Here is an 18,856-nt window from a genome sequence, read left to right on the forward strand (position 1 = left end):
CACCTGGCTCTGCCTCCCGAGTGCTGGGATTAAAGGCGTGCGCCACCAACGCCCGGCTTTTTTTCAATTTTTATTTTTATTTTTTGAGTTTTCTTTTCACATCATGGAGATTGCAGTGAATAATTGTGTTTTTGTTGCTATGAAGAATTGATTCTCTAGAACTGGCTATGCTGGTCCATGCTAGTAATTTAGCACTCAGGAGGCTGAGGCAGGAAGATCATGAGTTTGAGGTCATCCAGCTGAATAGGAAGATCCTGGCTCATATAAATGAACAAACAAACCTGCACTTGATGTTTTAGCTTTTCTTTATATGAAATTCTTCTGGTAATGGGATGATTTCTTTCATTTATGTGATGGAAAGGGGGCTTTGTTTCTCTAGTAAGGAAACACTCTCTTTCCTGGAAATCTTGCCTCTGGGATATGGTCAAACCTGAAACTGCCCAGTGGGTGGTTTGTATCCTGAGAATTTGGACTGATTCTGCAGTTCAGAAGTGGCCCAGGGGAGCTGGAGAGATGGCTGAGGGGTTAAGAGCACTGGCTGCTCTTCCAGAGGTCATGAGTTCAATTCCCAGCACCCACATGGTGGCTCACAACCATCTATAATGAGATCTGGTGCCCTCTTCTGGAGTGCAAGCAGAACACTGTATACATAATAAATAAATCTATTAAAAAAAAAAAAAAAAAGTGGCCCAGAGGCACTGCCATCTAGGAGCCACTCAAACGAGAAATGTTCATGCATCGGTGGTCACAGGGCTACTCAGAGAGCTGGGGCTGTGAGGAAGGGCATGATAAGAAATACCATTTCTGATTCTAATGAGCTATTTATCCTAATCGTTGACAACCGATTTTAGCAATCTGCCTACTGGGCAGGTGATGCTTCTGGCCTGGATGGTGCTCCTGGGGCTGGGTTCTGCCCTATATCCGAGCACTCCCTTTATAGTGTCGGCTTACTGCTCTTCTTGGGACAGTGAGACCTTCAAGATGTCTCTCATTTTTATTTTTATAAGGCAGTAGATGTGCTAGGCCTCCATTTTCTAGGCTCTACTTTGTGGAAAGAGCTTCTTTCCCCACAATGCTGGAGGAAGGGGCTTTTTAGGGGTGACCTGTTCTGGATGCCTTTGTATTGTGAAGAAGCAATGAGGGTAGATCCTCTGGTCTAGACAAGAACCAGCCTGGGTTGGTGGTGTGGGTTTTGGCAGTCTGCTTGGGTTTTGACTTCCTGTATGACATGTTTAAAGTGCCTTCTAGTTCTCTCATCCCTGGTTTGCTAAGCTTTTCACGATGGAGAACTTTCTTAGTGTTAGGACAGAGTCAAGAAGAATTGTTTGCCCTGCGCCTTGTCCCATCTGTGAGGTGGTATGGGTACAGCAGTGTCCTTCAGAGAGACCAGAACCTGTATTAAGTGCGTGTGGTAACCTGCTATTCTAATATTGTGCTTTCTGAGTTTGGTTTAGTGCTGGTCAGTGTTCCCAAGGTTTCAGATTGGTGAGCTTCTCAGAGACCTTGCATTTCAGTGACAGCCACACCTGAGCTCTAGTGCAGGGACCTTTCTCCAAGGGCCTGGGGTGGAGTTGTTTTTTTTTGGCTTGAATTTGGCAATGCCTTCAGGGAGCCTCAAACCAGCACCTCTTGCTTGGCAGGAGGGTGAACTTGCTTCTGTGTGGCTCTTCAGCTTGTGATTTACAGGGCTTGGAGATCATGCCCCAGGGAGGGGAAGCTAGCCTGGGTGGGGAGCAATAGAAAGGTGGGGTGGTGGTTTAGGATGATTACTGGGAAACTCGTTTTGTTTGCACCTTGCGCTGAGCTAGTTTCTAGAACAACAAAAACAGACATGGTTGCTCCTCCTGTGCTGAGAGGTGTTTTTTTCCAAACTGTTGGTGGTATAATTGCCTTGGTGCTGCCTATGCTGTTCAGAAAAGCAGGTGGCTTTATGTTGGTTCCTATTTTATACATCCCCAAAAGTGGGGTGTGTGTATGAATTAGTGTGAATGCCCGAGTTCCTCTGAAGCTGAGAGTCACTCTCCCCCCTAGCACTGATCAACATTGGAAAGGTTGAAGTACTGTGAAAAAAAATTTCTTTTAAATGAAGTATGGCCTATGCTAGCTGTAAACTTGTGATCCTTGTCTTGTGCTCCAGTCTCCTAAGTGTTGTGGAGATGCCTTTTATGTGAAAAAATCAAAATCTTCTCTTTTCCTTTTTCCTGGATGCTTCATGGATAGTTGCTTCCCCCCCCCCCCAGGGTTTTAGTGTGTAGCCCTGGCTGCCCTGGAACTCACTCTGTATAGTTGGTTATTTTTATTCTATGCTCTTTGGGGTCCTGCCACCCAACTTCCAAATAAATACATGGAGACTTATTCTTACTTATAAATGCCCTGCCTTAGCTTGGCTTGTTTCTATCCAGCTTTTCCTAAGTTATCCCTATCCTTGCTCTGGCTTTTACCTTTCTCCATTCTATATACCTTTTTTTCCTTTTTACTCCGTGACTGGCTGTGACCTGGGTGGCTGGCCCCTGATATTCTCCTCGCCTCCTCTTCTCACTCTTCTTCTCTTCTCCTATTTATTTTTTTTGCCTGGCAGCCCCACCTATCCTTTTTCTTGCCTCGCTATTGACTGTTCAGCTCCTTGTTAGACCATCAGGTCTTTTAGACAGCCACAGTAACACAGCTTCACAGAGTTAAAGCAATGCAACATAAAAGAATGCAATATATATATATATATATATAAATATATATTATATTATATAATATTCCACAGCATAAACAAATGTAACACATCTTAAACTAATATTCCTCAGTTGCTCTGTAGACTAACATGGCCTCAAACTAAGAGATTTGCCTGCCTGCCTCCTGAGTGTTAAGATTAAAGGCATAGTAAACTAGTTTAGTCAGCAGTCTATACGAGTTTTCACAGAACATTCCAAGTAGATGTGTAATAATCAGTGTAGATATTAGATTTAATTCTACTCTAACAAGTTAGAGAAGATACAGATATTTTTACCCTCAAATAATATTTTTATCAATTACTTGGGAATTCCATATAATGCACCCCAATCATGTTTGCTTCCCATTCTTCCTAGGCCCACCCTCCCATCCTTTACCCTCCCCACTCAAAAAAAACAACAACAAAAAACCCAAAACAAACACCAAATCCTATTTGTGTTGCCCATATACTCATTGTAGAACATGGGCAAACTCCCAGTGTCCAGCCCTTAAAGAAAACTGAGTGTATGTCCTGCCCCCCCCCCAAGCCGTCAACTGTGAAGAGCTACATTTTAGCATCTTTATTACAAATTTTAAGGACTCTCTTCAATGGTGTCCTGTCTGGACTGTTGTTTTTTTTTTGGGGGGGGGTTGTCACAGAAGCCTTCAATGTCTCTCCTTCTCAGTTTGAGTCTGCAGTCAGCAGTACCACTGCAAAAGAAGCCTCCTTTCCCATAGCAGCTGGCCGGACCATGGATCATGGGCTTCTGCATGGTTTTGTGGGCATCAACATAGTTTCCAGTGACAGCTTGGATCATGGATGTTAACCTGGTCCCTGGGTGGCAACATGGTTTATGTAGGCAGCATGTATCATGGATGTAAACATGGTCTCCAGCAGTAGCATAGATCATGGACATTAACATAGTTTTCAGTGCCAGCATGGACCACAGTCATCAACATGGTCTCTGAGGCAACATGGATCATGGATATCAACATGGCTTCAGGTGGAAGCATGTACCATGGAAGTCTTAATCTAGAAAATGAGCTATTCTGCATCTTGGATATCTTGTTGCTCAGAGTCAGGGTGATCATATGGTTGGGCAGCATGTCTGGGGCAGGATCTCGAGAAGCCCAGGCTGTTGTATGCCACCCTGCCCTTGGTGCCGGCCACCCTGCCAGTACCTCTAGCACCATTGTGTTTGCAGTTGTGGGTAGCGCTGCAGCTCTGTGCTCTCCTCGCTCAGCAGGGCAAGCAGCGTGAGCAGTGGTGGCTGTGGCAGTGGCAGCAGCAGTGGCACTGGCCTCGTGATGGGCTGAGGCTGGCCGGTGGTGGCCAGAACCTCCTGGCTGCCTGAGGACTGGCCCTGCCTGCTTGGCAATGACATGCTCCCATACATGTGGCTGCTGGTGTGTCTCTAGTTCTGCTTCTCTCCGCTGCTCCCTGCTCTGTTCTGCCATCTCTTATTTTACAATTAAATTAAACAATTAATCAAATTACTTAATATTAAGTTTAATATTAAAGTATTAAATTATAAATTATGTGTATATGTGTGTTTGTGAGTGAGTTTGTCATGTGAGTACAGGGCTTATTGAGGCCAGAAAAGGCTGTTGGGTCCCCTGGAGTTTCAGGTGGTTGTAAGCCATCTGATGTGGGTGTTGGGAACTAAACTTGGATCCTCTGGAAGAACAGAATGTTGCTAGAGTTTTCCTGCCTTGCCCATAGTCAGGACAAATCTTTGTCACCCGCCAGTCCCACAGCCGCTCAGACCCAACCAAGTAAACACAGAGACTTATATTGCATACAAACTGTATGGCCGTGGCAGGCTTCTTGCTAACTGTTCTTATAGCTTAAATTAATACATTTCCATAAGTCTATACCTTGCCACGTGGCTGGTGGCATACCGGCGTCTTCACATGCTGCTGGTCATGGCAGCGGCTGCAGTGTCTCTCCGCCTCAGCCTTCTGCTTCCCAGAATTCTCCTCTCTCCTTGTCCCACCTACTTCCTGCCTGACCACTGGCCAACCAGTGTTTTATTTATTGACCAATCAGAGCAATTTGACATACAGACCATCCCACAGCACTTCCCCTTTCTTTTTTTTTAAAGGAAGGTTTTAACTTTTACACATCTCCAAAGTCAGCTTGGTATATTTGGGAATTTGGGCGTAGCTTCTCTTACTACTTCCTGCTGGAGGGGGGCGCTGTATCTTATGGGGACACAAAGAAAATTTTAGGATCATGGAGTAGTCCGTGAGACCGTATCGTCTGAGCCAGTTGCCTTGAAATGATTCTGGATGTTGGATCATCTGGGCCACGGTGTCATCGGAGACCTTTCAGGTGGTCTTGGCTGGTCAAACCTGATGTATCTTAATCTGGAACAAATCCATAGCCTCTGGCTTTCTGTGCAAACAAAAGCAGAGCCTCCTTTCCAAAGCAACATATCCTTACATCCACATTTTGAAGTCAAGGTACCTTTAAAATATACATTTTGGCATAACTCAACAGCTTTTGTAATCAAATGTTTTTCTTCAGTTACAAATATCAAAGAGAACATAATCCAGATTCTCTGTGTGGTAGCCATCTTTACGTGGCTTATTTTTTATATTACCTTGAGCCTATTGCTTTAAACTGCAGCCTTTTAAGCCTGAAACGGCGCTGCGGTGGCTGGCTCCACCCACTTCAGCTTCCCAACATGGCGGTGGTACGTTTTCCGCCAGCTCTGGGAGCCATCGTTGGTCTATGCTTTTATCCAAGCAGCGTGTAGCCCAGAAACCTTTTTTTTTTGTTTTGTACTAGCAAAGGCTAAATCCACCACGCAGCTTAATGTGCCACTTGCAGAGGCCTCATTCCTGCCATACTGCAGATCGAGCGCACACACCAGGAACCCGCCAGTAACTCAAACCGGCAGCTGCTGCTCATTTGAGAGAGACAATTAGGAAGCTGTTTTTAGCTCCGTTTTAGAATCTTTTCTCAGGTTTTAGGTGGAAACTCTTGCCCTCTCGTTGGGCGCCATTTGTTGCTAGAGTTTTCCTGCCTTGCCCATAGTCAGGACAAATCTTTGTCACCCGCCAGTCCCACAGCCGCTCAGACCCAACCAAGTAAACACAGAGACTTATATTGCATACAAACTGTATGGCCGTGGCAGGCTTCTTGCTAACTGTTCTTATAGCTTAAATTAATACATTTCCATAAGTCTATACCTTGCCACGTGGCTGGTGGCTTACCGGCGTCTTCACATGCTGCTGGTCATGGCAGCGGCTGCAGTGTCTCTCCGCCTCAGCCTTCTGCTTCCCAGAATTCTCCTCTCTCCTTGTCCCACCTACTTCCTGCCTGACCACTGGCCAATCAGTGTTTTATTTATTGACCAATCAGAGCAATTTGACATACAGACCATCCCACAGCAACAGAACATACTTTTAACTGCTGAACTCTCTCTCCAGCCTTCATAGCTGCCTTTTATAAGGTTGAGGAGGCTCCTCCTTCTTTACAATTTATTGGGCTTTCATCAGGAAAGTGATCATGTATTTTTATTTGTTGTTATGTTAATTTGATATATCCCGCTAGTCTTGCATTCCTTGCAGATGAGGGTTAAACTCCATTTGTTCTGGTGTAAAGACCTTATAGTATGTTGTTGAAGTCAGTTTGTTAACATCCATTCAGGGTTTTTACATCTGTGTTCCATAGATGTTGGTTGTAGTTTTCTGTTATGATCTTGGCGATGTATTGGAGTAACAGTGACCTCATACAGTCATTTGGCAATCAGTAGTGAAGTCACTAATTTTCTTTGTGGGAGGTTTCTAAACCACAAATTCTATTTTTTTTTACATGATACAGTTCTACTCAAAGTTTTTATTTATTTTGTTTTCTTAGAAAAATTCTGTATATGTGTTTTGCCTGCCTATCTGTTTGTGCACCGCATGCATGCAGTACCCATGGAGGCCAGAAGAGGGCATTGGATCCTCTGGAACTGGAATTTCGGATGGTTGTAAGCAGCCATGTGAGTGCTGAGAACTGAACTTGGATCCTCTGCAAGAGCAGCAAGTGCTCTTAACTGCAGAGTCATCTCCCAAGCCCCAAAAGTTTCTGTGTTTTGACCTGTGCTAATTTCTTTTGAGGTATTTGATTTGTTGCCCTAAAGGTCGTAAAACTCCTTTACCATCCTTTGGAAGTTACTGTCCTTTGACTTTCTCATGTTCCTGATTTCGCACATTTGCCTGTATGTGCTGCTCTTTTTGTTTGTCTTTCTGTCTGTCTTTCTTTCTTTCTTTCTTTCTTTCTTTCTTTCTTTCTTTCTTTCTTTCTTTCTTTCTTTCTTTCTTTCTTTCTTTCCTTCCTTCTTTCTTTCTTTCTTTCTTTCTTTCTTTCTCTCTCTCTCTCTCCTTCTTTCTTTCTTTTTTTTTTTTTTTTTCTTTTTTGTTGGGCCTGTGAACCCAGGTCTGAGTTACTCCCTCTGGGCTTCTTTTTAAAGTAAGAAAAATTGTTTCTCACACATAGCAGTTCTGATTTCATTATGCTTTGGAATTATAGGTGTTTTGAGGTTCATAATGCTTTAAACATGGTTACCATTGCCTGTTTTATGACTTGTGCTGTGCTCCTGGCTGCTTTCTGGACCGACACAAAGCCTCATGTGGACAGCAGTGGACCTGTGTGATGCTGTCCTGGTACTGTAGAGCTGAGGAGGTAACTCAGGAAAGTGCCTTTGACTTATGTCCGTCTATATCTGGTGGCACATTGTTTCACAGTTTTTGAAAAATTGGGGACATCTGTTTTAGCAATTACTTTTTTTTTTTTTTTTTTTTTTGGTTTTTTCAAGACAGGGTTTCTCTGTGTAGCTTTGTGCCTTTCCTGGAGCTCACTTGGTAGCCCAGGCTAGCCTCGAACTCACAGAGATCCGCCTGGCTCTGCCTCCCGAGTGCTGGGATTAAAGGCATGCGCCACCACGCCCGGCTCCAGTGACTATCAGGGTTTTGAATATTACTTTGAAAACTGATTGAAACCTGGATGGTTTTTATAACAATATGAAGGCTTGTAATGTTCAGATGTATTTGTAATATAGATACACTGGCTCATTTTAGGTTTTGTTAATTTTGTAAGTTGTCTTTGTTAAAGATGGCCCTTTTTTCCCCCACCCATGACTGAAAAGGGAACAAGGGTAGCTGAACATCTGAATGGGAGGTGGGTGCATCAGTGAAAGGGATGTGCTACCTCTGAAAGGTGCATTGAGGCCAGGCCCTTGGATTCCGCCTTGTTTTTCTAGCCAGAGTCTGCTGAGCAGGGAAGATGTGGTCCTTAGAGCCTGCTGGGAGTGTAGTTCTGTAGTGTTAAGGGATACATAGCAGTTTAGAGGTGAAAGTTCATGTGAAGTTTGACCTAACTTTTTAAAAGTGAAAAGGATCTAACTTCTGTATTATCCCCCATGAGATTTCTTGCTATAGGCCAAAACAGCTTTATTTAGTAACCAATGGGAACAGCATATATTCACAGCATACAGAAAGACATCCACAGCATGTATATGTATGTTCTTGTATGTTATTACATGGATTTATGCCAGTTTTAAATGCTTATCACTTGTGTGTTTACATGTGTTTATGCTTATGCTTTATTTGCCTGTTTGTTTCTTGAGACGGGATTCTTCTTATGTAGCTCTGGATACCTTGGAACTTGCTGTGTAGACCAGGGTGGCTGTGAGCTTATGGTGATCCTCCTGTCTCTGTCTCTCAAGTGCTAGGATTATAAGCATGAACCACCATGTCCACTTGTGCTTGTGTTTTCCATGTGTATAAATGTGTGGAGTCAGTGTGGCACCAGAGCTCTAATGAAAGAGAACTGGTGTTCCAGTGAGAAGAACCAGAATTCTGGTGAGGACCAGTGTTTTGGTGAGGGTCAGTGTTCTTAAAAAAATTATTCATGTGTGTATGATATGTGTATGTATGTATGTATGTGTGAATGTTGGAGCATACTTGACATAATGCATGTGTAAAAGTCAGGAACAGATTCCAAGAGTTGAGAGAATCAGTGTTCTAATTGAAGGACCAGTGTTTTAAGTAAGGGCTGATAATTTAGTGAGGACCATTGTTTTAGTATGCTAGTGAGAAAGAATTAATTCTAGTGAAGATCTGATAGTTTTTGGCTACTGCCCTCCAAAGTCATTCATAGTACTGTGTAGAGGGTCTGCATGTTGTATGGCTACCAGCACAGGGAGGGTGAGTTTGGGAGGTACTAGATCCAGTGGTAAACTGTGGCAGAGGTTTTATGGAAGGTGAGGAGGGTGGGACCCTCCTCCTGGGTTGACTAAGATGGTGAGAGATGAGGAAAAACTTCTGTGGCTTCTCACCTTTGTGTGGATCCTTTGGTCTGTAACTCTTATTCTTTGATATCTTTATTTGTACACAGATAACATAGTGATGAGACTTTTTTTTTTTTTAAACACCTCTTTCTAGTTCAGTCTGTACATACTGCAGGTGAGGATCTGAGCCCCTTGGAGGACTAAACTCCATTGACATGCTCTTGCTATGAGTGGACCTGTTGGAAGATCCCTTTTCTAGACTTTCCTCTATCATGAACTGAATCTCTTCACCTGGTGTTTGGTGGTGTATGTAGGTGGACTATTGTGATCTACCAGCTGGTTCTCAAATAACCACACAGAGACTTATTATTAATTATAAATGCTCTGCCAATAGCTCAAGCTTGTTACTAGCTAACTCTTACAGTTTAAATTAACCCATATTTCTTATCAATGCTCTGCTATGTGGCTCAATACCTTTTCTCAGTACATCTCCTCTCCATTCCCAAGACTCCGTCGTCTTCTTCCCAGCAACCTCTAGGTCTGGTTCTCCCACCTAACCTTATCCTGTCTAGCTATAGGCCAGTTAGTTTCTTTATTAAGCCAATCACAGTGACATACATTCACACAGTGTAAAGGAATATTCCACAGGTATATGCTCAGCAAAACTTCTAGGAGATGTAATGAATTTGTTCTCATAACTTGTGTAGGTTTTAAACTTAGAAATGTATTTAAAACATACTATTTTTTCAGGCTCAGATATTTAAGCATGGAAAACGTGAAGATTGTCTGCCCTATGGTAAGATTAATTTAAACAACAGTATGTTTGTGCTGTGAGTTTGTGAGTCTATAATCAAGTGTGCTGCTGTAACACTTTTACTAAAGCATAAATCTATAGCTTTGTGTATTTGGACACTGTCATAGTTCTTTGACTTTCTGTTTTGTGTTCTTTAATATAACTTTGATAAACTATTCTACTTATTTGAAATAGAGGAAATTTCTAAAGGCTTTGTAGTGAGGATCTGGGTTTTGCAGTGCTCCAAGTGCCCTGACTTAATCCTGGAGGGGCCTGGACATAGTCTTCCCATTTCCCCCATTGCTTCATTCCCCTCCATACCATCTTATCTCCCCATGCATCATCCCTTATACTCATTGCTTTATCCCTCTCACCCTTGCCATTTCATTTCTCCTCCATACCCCTCCCCGTGGTTTCACTTCCTATCCTTGTCTCATCCCCCCTCCCCATTACCCCATCCCCGTTACCTGTCACCTCATTTTCCTCTCCCCATCACCTAATCTTAATACCTCGTCTCCTCTCGACATCATCTTGTTCTCTGTCTCCATCATCTCATCCCCCCCATTGCCTTCATCCTCCTCCCCACCACCTCATTCTTCCTCTCCATCACCTTATATCCCCTCCCCATTACTTCATTTCTTCTTATCATTTATTCCCTCCCCATCTCCTCATCTCTCCCCATCACTTTGCCCCCTCTTCCCATCCCCTCATCCTCTCTTCCCATGGCCTCGTCTGCCCTTTCCTTCATCTCATATTCCCACTGCATTGGTTCGTCTTCCCTCCTCACTCGTTTCCTTGGATCACCACCTCCCTCTTTCCCACCGTCTCATTTCTGATCCCCATCACTTCATCCCCCTTCCTTATTGTTTCATCTCTTCTCTTTCCTACCACCTCATTTCTCTTTTATTGTGTCCTCTCATTCTTTCCTTGTCTTGTCCTGATTCCCTACCCTATTACTCCATTACATCATTCCTTCTCCATCTTCCTTCCCTGTCATTTCATTTCCTCTCCACGTACTCCCTCCTTTTCATCACTTCATTTTTTGTTACCCTATCCATTCTCTCCATCGTATAGCCTCACCTTCTTCCTCTCATCAACTCATTTACTTATTGTCACCTCATCCTCCCTCCCTGTTGCTTCATACCCTTTCCCATCCCCTCATCCCTTCCTTACTTCTCTTGTCACCCAATCCTGTTTCTTTGTCTAGGCTTTTTGTCCTGGCTCCACTCTATCCTTTTTCCTCTCACCCTTAAATGATTGGTCTCAATCTTGTCTATTTTACTTCAAGCCAGTCTCTGAGACCTAGCACTGTGCTTCTATCCTAGGTTTAGTTTTTTGTCTGTAGAATGCCATTATCGTATTCTTCTGCCCCACCTTAGTTCCCTGAATGGCCTATGCAGTCCAGGGTCTCATGCAAGAGATCTTCCTGTTATGTTCCCCTTGGGACTCAATGTCCTGCCTCATCATTGCCTCCATTCTATCATAGTGCTGAGTGAGCACTCCATGAATAAAACATACCCCAGAAGCACTGGTAAATTTGAATGACCTCTTTTGCCCACACTTGGTCATTGTCCCTCAGGCCCTGCATGATTGCTTGCAACAAGATGGCTTCCCCTATGCTCTGGGCCTTTTCTACTTTTTGTTGCACGGTTAGGACAATAAATAAGCTTTACTATGGCAATTCTTGGCAGATAACTTGGGGAGAAAGAGGTCTTGCTCAGGGACTCAGTGTGAATTATCTGCCACCTCCCTTGGGCCTGTGAGATTGGCTTGTTTCAGGGGTTCATGCCACCACTTGCTACATTGAGTTGCGTGTTCTCATCTACAGCCAACACTGTGCTCCAGTGCCTTGATGGATGCAGACTCCCGGAGAGCAACCAGACCTTGCTGCGGAAGCTCGGTGTGAAGCTTGTCCAGAGGCTGGGGCTGACATTCCTAAAGCCAAAGGTGGCTACATGGAGGTAAGTTAGACATGTTACCTTGCTTTACCTCAAGAGGAGAGGGCCGTGTTGACTGAACAGCAAACATTGTCTGCTGCTTTCCTGTTCCCTTTGGTGTCTGAGTGTTTCTGGTTCTGAAGGGAATGGTTTTCCTTTTGACTATTTTCTGACTCAGTGTCTTCAGTAGAATAGAATGGTAATGGGAGAAGCTTGCTCTGCCTTTCCCTAAGGTGCTGCTCAGGTGTACCTGCAAATTGTTGGTTTGGGCTCTTGGGGAAAAGCTTTCTTTTCAGTCACCTCTCAGAGAAAACCTGGTTCACTTTGGAAGGTTTATTCAGAAATGAAAGTGTGTTTGCTTGCTGGTGGACACAGCTTCTTCTAATATCCTCTCAGTACAGGTTTTTTCTTTCTTTTTTTTTTCCCTTTCTTTCCTTTTCTTTCTTTGTGTAACAGTTCTGGCTGTCCTGGATCTCGATCAGTAGACCAGGCTGGCCTCGAACTCACTGAGATCCACCTGCCTCTGCCTCCCCAGTGCTGGGATTAAAGGCATGTGCCACTGCCTCCCGGCCTTTTTTTTTTTTTTTTTTTTTTTTTTTTTTTGAGACAGAGTCTTGCTCTGTAGCCCAGGCTAGTCTTGAATTCATACTCCCCCTGCCTCAGTCTTTTAAATGCTGGGATTTTAGGTATGTACCATCATGTCTAGAAGGTGTTGTTGTTATTGCTATTAATATTATTTATGCAAGTGTTCTACCACTGAGCTGCATTCAATTGTTAATATGAGTGATTTGAGAAAAATTTTTTAAGTTTAATTAAAACTTTTTCCAAAGTGTAGTGAATTCCAAAGAAGTGTGTTATGATTTAGAGATATCTTATACATGTTCAGTATACACTTCACTCTTAGGTTGTTTATTAGGCTACATTCTAGTGATCTGTTCTCAAAACTCCATGGAAAATCTTCAGAGAAACAAAATCAGTAGGATGTAGACACAGTATGGGAGCTGGTGAAACCTAAGGTCTGAAGAGTGAGTGGCACTCTGGAGACTCAGGAGGAGCCTGTGACCTAGTCAGAGGCTGACAGGTGGGAGAGGCAGTCTTATCAGCTGATTGGACAAGACTCACCTATACTAGAGCTGGTTTATGTGTCCAGAAGTGTACTCAGAGACATACCAGATGTGTTCAGTTAATGCTCACAGGTAATAAGAGCCTCAATTTAAGAAAATAATTTAGTATTACCATTATTTTGTCTGTCTATATTTTTACACATGTAATAATGTAGTTATTAATAGAATTAGTTTTTGCTGGACATGGTGGCACACTCATAATCCTAGCACTCTGTGAGGCAGGAGGAAAGTTCAAGGCTGGCCTGTCTACATGAAGAATTCCAGGCCTGTTAGAGCTACATAGTAAGACTCTTTCACTTAAAAAAACAAACCAAACCAAAATATGATTTGGTTTTTGTTTTGTTTGAGACAGAACCTCTCTATGTAGCCCTGTCTGTCCTGGAACTTGCTTTGTAGACCAGGCTGGCCTCAAGCTCACAGAGATCCTCCTGTATCTGCCTTCCAAGTGCTGGGATCAAATTGATAACTGAGTCACATTTGTTTTCTCTTCCATTTTTTTCTTTTATTTTAATATTTGCCCTCCCCACTTTTGCAGGGAAAGGGTCTCATGTAACCCAGACTGACATTGAATTTGCTATTTGATGACCTTAACTTGCTGATTTTTCTGCCTCCATCTCTCAAGTGCTGGGATTATAGGCATGTACTACCATATCCAGTTCTCCTTTCTCTCTGTCTCTCTCTATTTCAGGTTCTTACTCGCTACAGGTTTTTTTCCCCAATGAAGGTGGTGAAGTTTGGTCCTCATAGGCTGTGGGTGGATCCACTTTCCTGTCTGGTCTTGGCTTTAGTTTTGTTAGGTCATTTTATTTCAGTTCTTCTCTGAGGTTGTAGCCCTATCTTCTATAGCACAGGTTTTGCTTTTTATGTGGATCTTTAGTGAGAGCTGGAACTTCTGGTCTTTTTTTGGGCCTAGTAGCTAATGACCCCAACATCCCCTGAGCTCTGAGTACTCCATGTAGCTTTTCCCTGATCTTCCTGGGTCCTATCCTGTACTTGCTCATTGTGGGAGTTGCTGAGGATATGAGGGGGATTGTGTGTGAGTTTTGTGTTCTTTCTCAGTAGCTCATGCCTGTCTAAAGACCTGTGTGGCACTTGAGGTGTAGCTGTGTTTTTGTGCTGTGTTTTTGCTGCAGTCTTGACAGTACTTGTGGGGCAGAGGTGAAGGTGGTACATACCTATGATTTTCTGTTGGGGAGGAGAGGACTCAGCTTTGGCCCAAGTGGGTCTCCATAGAGTAGAGATTCTCTTTGGAGGTGGGCTTTGGTTGCTCTGGTTACTGTTGACTCTTAGGAGAGAGTTGCTTGGTCAAGGCTAGATAGATGACAGTGGTTGAGTGGTGCCTGTGAGCCACACCATCGTTGGTTCCCTCATTCTTGTTCCCCAGGCAGGTGGGAGATCTGTTCAGAGCTGCAGTTGGTCCATAGGTGAGGAGTGGGCCCTGTGGCCTGGGCTGAGGCCAGAATGCCAAGCAGCTGGAGAAGGCAGCCATTTGCTTATAAACAAGGGTGCCATTGCCTTCTGCCATCAAGCTTTGTTATGGAAGGTTCTTCATAATTTGGGCATGCATTTGGCCTGGGTTAGCGCTCTAAGGCTTGTCCTGATAGTGTCACACCACCGGTCTTCCTTTTCCTCTAGTCTGTATGGTGTGTGTGATTCTGAGGGATGCTAAGTTGATGACTTCACTTACAAAAAAATTATTTTTAGGGCTAGGTTGTACCTACCAACCTGAGATTGTTTTGTTCTGCATAGGTATCAGCGTGGCTGTCGGTCTTTGGCTGCCAACCTGCAGCTCTGTGCCCTGGGTAAGAATGAGCAGAAGCTGCAATCTGATAGTTTAACTTCTGATGGTGATGAAGACTATGATGTCCCAGAGGGGGTGGAGTGTGTGATAGGTAAGTGGAGCCCACAGCAGATGTCATGCATGCCTCCCTCTACAGCACAATCTAGACTTTTCATCTTTTCACCTCCCCCTTTTCCATCCTGGTTTTCTCCTGTTATCTCACCTAGCATATGGTCACAGACCTGACCTCTCCATGGACACTTGCTGTAGCACCCCCCCCCCCCCAGCTTCCCACTGTTTCTTCACACCTCCATATTGCCTTTCTGCAACCTGACCCTTAAGTTGCTCTCCCTGATTGTTTTCAGGGAAACAGGACTCCCAGGAAAACAGACCTGGAACTTGAGACTCATGTCTCCAGCCTCTATATCTATACTCTTGTCTTGTTCAAGCATGCTTTCCTTAGGCATCATCTCAAACTACTTTAGGCCTCCACACTTCAGGAATCTTGACCCAGTGTCTGTTCCCAGTCAGCCCTTTACTGTGCCTAGCCTCAGGTTCACTGCTTGTCCATTCACTCTTCCTGCTTTCCTGCCTCATGCTGGATGAAGTGTGATTCTCAACCTCCATTTGCTGTGAGGATCCTGGCTGGGAGGTACAAAGCCAGTCTACCATCTCCCTTGCTGTGTTCTATCAACTCATTCTTACTTGGATTCCTCAGGACAGATTTTTCCCCAGACTTGTCTATACCTGGTGTCTATATTGTCTCCTTGACCACTGTGGTGGTGTTTGTGTGGCCAGAATTCACATATATTTGGTCTTTTCTTTAACCCCCCCCCCCCATTCTCTTCCTTGGTTGCTGTGGCACAGTACCTATCCTGGGTCCCTCTAAACCACCTTGAACTCCATAGACCCAGGATGAATTCTCTTGCTCCTTCTCTGTTATTACCTACCCACCTCAGGCATATTATTTTACCCTCTGCTCCTCTAAAGACCACTCATTCTGCCGATTTGTTTCTTCCCACGGCCAACCCTTTAGCTATTTATCCAAGTCAGATCTTCCAAGGTTTGCCCTCTGGCCAGTGTTTGGACCATACTGGTAGGGCTGTGTGACCTGGGATAACCTTCTGACTGCCTCTGGGCTAGTCCCCAGAGGTCTCATCTTCCTCCGTGGAAGCCTTCCCAGATATTTCAGTATCTTTTGACCTCCCTTTCTATGGCTTACTGAGGCCTTTGCCTGAGGAGGCACCTTGTTCCTGCTGATTGTCCTCTTGGGTTGGCTCCACTTGTTAGGAAGTGGCAGAAATGCCCTTTTCTGTAATTGTCTAAAAACAGGGAGGAAGTACTTTCATTGTAATTGAAATTAAGATCCAGGATTGGAGAGATAGCTCAGCTGTTTAGAATACTGCTGGTTTGGTTCCCAGCACCTACAAGATGGTTCACAATCGTTTGTAACTCTAGTTCCAGGAGATCTGACCCCCTCTTTTGCCTTCTGCAGGTATCAGGCATTCACACAGTGCATATACATATATGCAGACGGTATACTCATAAAACAACATTTAAAATAAAATTTAAGACCTCTTGGGCATGCAAGTTTGGCTCAGTGGGTAAAGGGACTAACTAAACTTGACAACTCAAGTTTGATTCCTCAGTGGTGGAGGGAGAGAACCAGCTCCTAGAAGTTGTCTTCTGGTTTCCACATGCATGCCGTGGCGTGCACACATCACACCCATCCTTCCATTAATGTGAAAAAACAAACCAAAACAAACCAAAACCAATTAAGACTCTTACGTTTTAGAGAAAAGGTCCACTGTGTAACCCTAGGTGGCCTGGAACTCTCTATGTGGACCAGGCTGGCTTTGAACTCAGTAGAGATCTGCTTGCTTTTGCCTCCTGAGTGCTAGGCTTTCCAAATTGTCTCTGAGGCAGTCCTCCTGCCTCAGCTTCTAAAGTGCTGAGGTTATAGGCATGTGTAACCCATGGCTGGCTAAAATTAAGATTCTCAGCATAGTTCCCACAGTGTATTCTTTGGAATGGAGTGCAGGGTTGGTAGGATAGTTTACACAAAAGCAAGAGGTTAAGATTTTATATAGGCTGATGGTTTGTGTCTTGGTTCTTACAGAGCAGCTACTGGTTGGGTTGAAGGACAAGGACACTGTGGTGCGGTGGTCTGCAGCCAAAGGGTATGTATAAATGCCTTAGTGAGGGGAAGTGCTGAGTGCCTGAGGTGAGGGGCAGGTGTGTCTCAGTCAATGTTGCCTCTTCATGCCTTAAAAACTTTACCTGGGCCTTGAGAGTTGTAAATACTTTGAAGATTTTCAAATGATAGAACTGTTGTTTTATATACTGTACATTTAAAGATAATTACTGGCTGGGAATGGTGGTGCATGCCTTTAATCTAGCACTTGAGAAGCAGAGGCAGGCAGATTGCTGTGAGTTCAAGGCTAGCTGGATCTATGTAGGAAGTTCCAGGGCATCCAGAGCTACATAGTGAGACCCTGTCTCAAAAAAACAAAAATTAAAAAGAAATTACTGAGGTTAGATATTAGATTCTCTAACATGGTGTGAGGCCAATATTAGTAATAGTTGATGCCTACAGATTAGATGTTTAGGTTGTTGAAGAGACTGTATGGTAAAGATAAAGCGAGGCAGTGCTGTTCTTGCTCACCAGTTCCCCTGGCATCACAAGTGGGGATTCTCCACAGACTGAAGGGGCTGCCATTTATGTCAACAGCAGAAGCCTGTCTTGCTGGGAGGGTGGACAGATGCATGCACAGTGAGATATACTGGGAGGAAGGAGCCTTCTGTTGGGCCTGACTTCAGGTCTCTGGCTTTCCTCTGTACAGGGCTTGGACTAGCCTTTTATGAAAATGGGACAGTGTATAGATGAGAGGGTCTAGGTTGGCTCTTGCAGCATTTGTCTAGTACGTGGGGGCCGTTATCAGTGATGAGTTCCGTGTCTGTGTCACTTCGGGGAAAGGTGACCACCTACCCTGTTCACATGGCCAGAGAATCACCTGCCCTGTCCTTGGTATTGTTGCTGAGCAGTATTCGAGGCATGCCTTCCTGTGGGGATTGGGAGACTTACTCCTGATGGTCATATATAGCTGATGAACTGTTGCTTTTCTTTTTCAGAATTGGTAGGATGGCTGGAAGGCTTCCCAGAGAGCTGGCAGATGATGTGGTGGGGTCTGTGTTGGACTGCTTCAGGTAGGTTATCACTTGTGGCTTTTTGTTCTTTTGTATTATTATAGTTTCTTTCAATTGAGCTATTTGTTAGAACCCCATATTTTTCCCTTTTAAAGTTAAACTTGACAACTTCAGTTATCAGATGTTACCCATTATGTATCTAAAACCTTTAGAAAGAAATGAAGTCAATGTTGAACCCATGCAAATGTAGGTCTTCATCTTTAAGTTTTGGGTTTGTTCTGTGGGTGGGCCGAGCTTCTTAAAATGAGGGAATATTCTGAATATATGCCTCATGTTCCTGCTAGCCAGAGTGGATACTAAGACTCTTGAGTGACTGAGGCCTGGATTTGAAGTTGTATTATAATGAATTGAAGTTTAGCTTTTCAGGACATTCTGGGTGTGTGGGTACATGGCCTGTGAGTATGATGGCTTATTGGGTGGGTGTGATCCTGAGGCCATAGACTGGCATTGTGTACTCATAGACAGGGGCATTAGTTTTGTTTCTTTCCCAATGATTATCACTCTGGGTGTGATCCCCCCCCCCCCCCCCCCCCGCACCTTTGGAAGTAGAGGGTTGAGAAGGGGCATATGCCTGTCCAGACACTCACTCCCTCCACCCCCCACAGGGTTTCTCCATGTAGTTTTGGTGCCTGTCCTGGATCTCGCTCTGTAGACCAGGCTAGCCTCGAACTCACAGATCCTCCTGGCTCTGCTTCCCGAGTGCTGGGATTAAAGGCATGCACCGCCCGACCAGACACTAATTTTTCATGGCCCTTTGTTGGCAGTACAATTCTGGTCCTGCTATTCTGTGTAGCTGTAACTGGCTTGCAGGAAGTATGTTCTCAGCACTTAGGGCACTCTAGCACTTTCTCCTTGTGTCTTTAAAGATGGCCTACCAACAGCCCAAAGTTGACTTCCTTCTGGAGTAGGCCCTTCTTCATTTTGCCTCAGGTTGCTTACTGACAGTTTGCGTTTGCAGGAGATAGTGTGTCAGAGACTGTCTGTTTTGGAATGATGGTATATATAGTGGAGCTACTAGCAGAAAACATTCT

General features: G+C 44.2%; 1 protein-coding gene across 1 annotated transcript in view; it reads left to right on the plus strand.

The window, feature by feature from the left end:
• Tbcd (tubulin folding cofactor D) overlaps window positions 1-18,856 on the plus strand; it is a 171,208-nt gene that overhangs the window by 39,842 nt on the left and 112,510 nt on the right. Inside the window, exons 8-12 of the mRNA XM_028884969.2 lie at window positions 9,735-9,780; window positions 11,606-11,738; window positions 14,588-14,730; window positions 16,738-16,798; window positions 17,751-17,825. Of these exons, the coding sequence (XP_028740802.1) occupies window positions 9,735-9,780; window positions 11,606-11,738; window positions 14,588-14,730; window positions 16,738-16,798; window positions 17,751-17,825 (458 nt within the window). The remainder of the gene's footprint in view (window positions 1-9,734; window positions 9,781-11,605; window positions 11,739-14,587; window positions 14,731-16,737; window positions 16,799-17,750; window positions 17,826-18,856) is intronic.

This window comes from Peromyscus leucopus, chromosome 8b, assembly GCF_004664715.2.
Source record: "Peromyscus leucopus breed LL Stock chromosome 8b, UCI_PerLeu_2.1, whole genome shotgun sequence".
NCBI lineage: Eukaryota > Metazoa > Chordata > Mammalia > Rodentia > Cricetidae > Peromyscus > Peromyscus leucopus.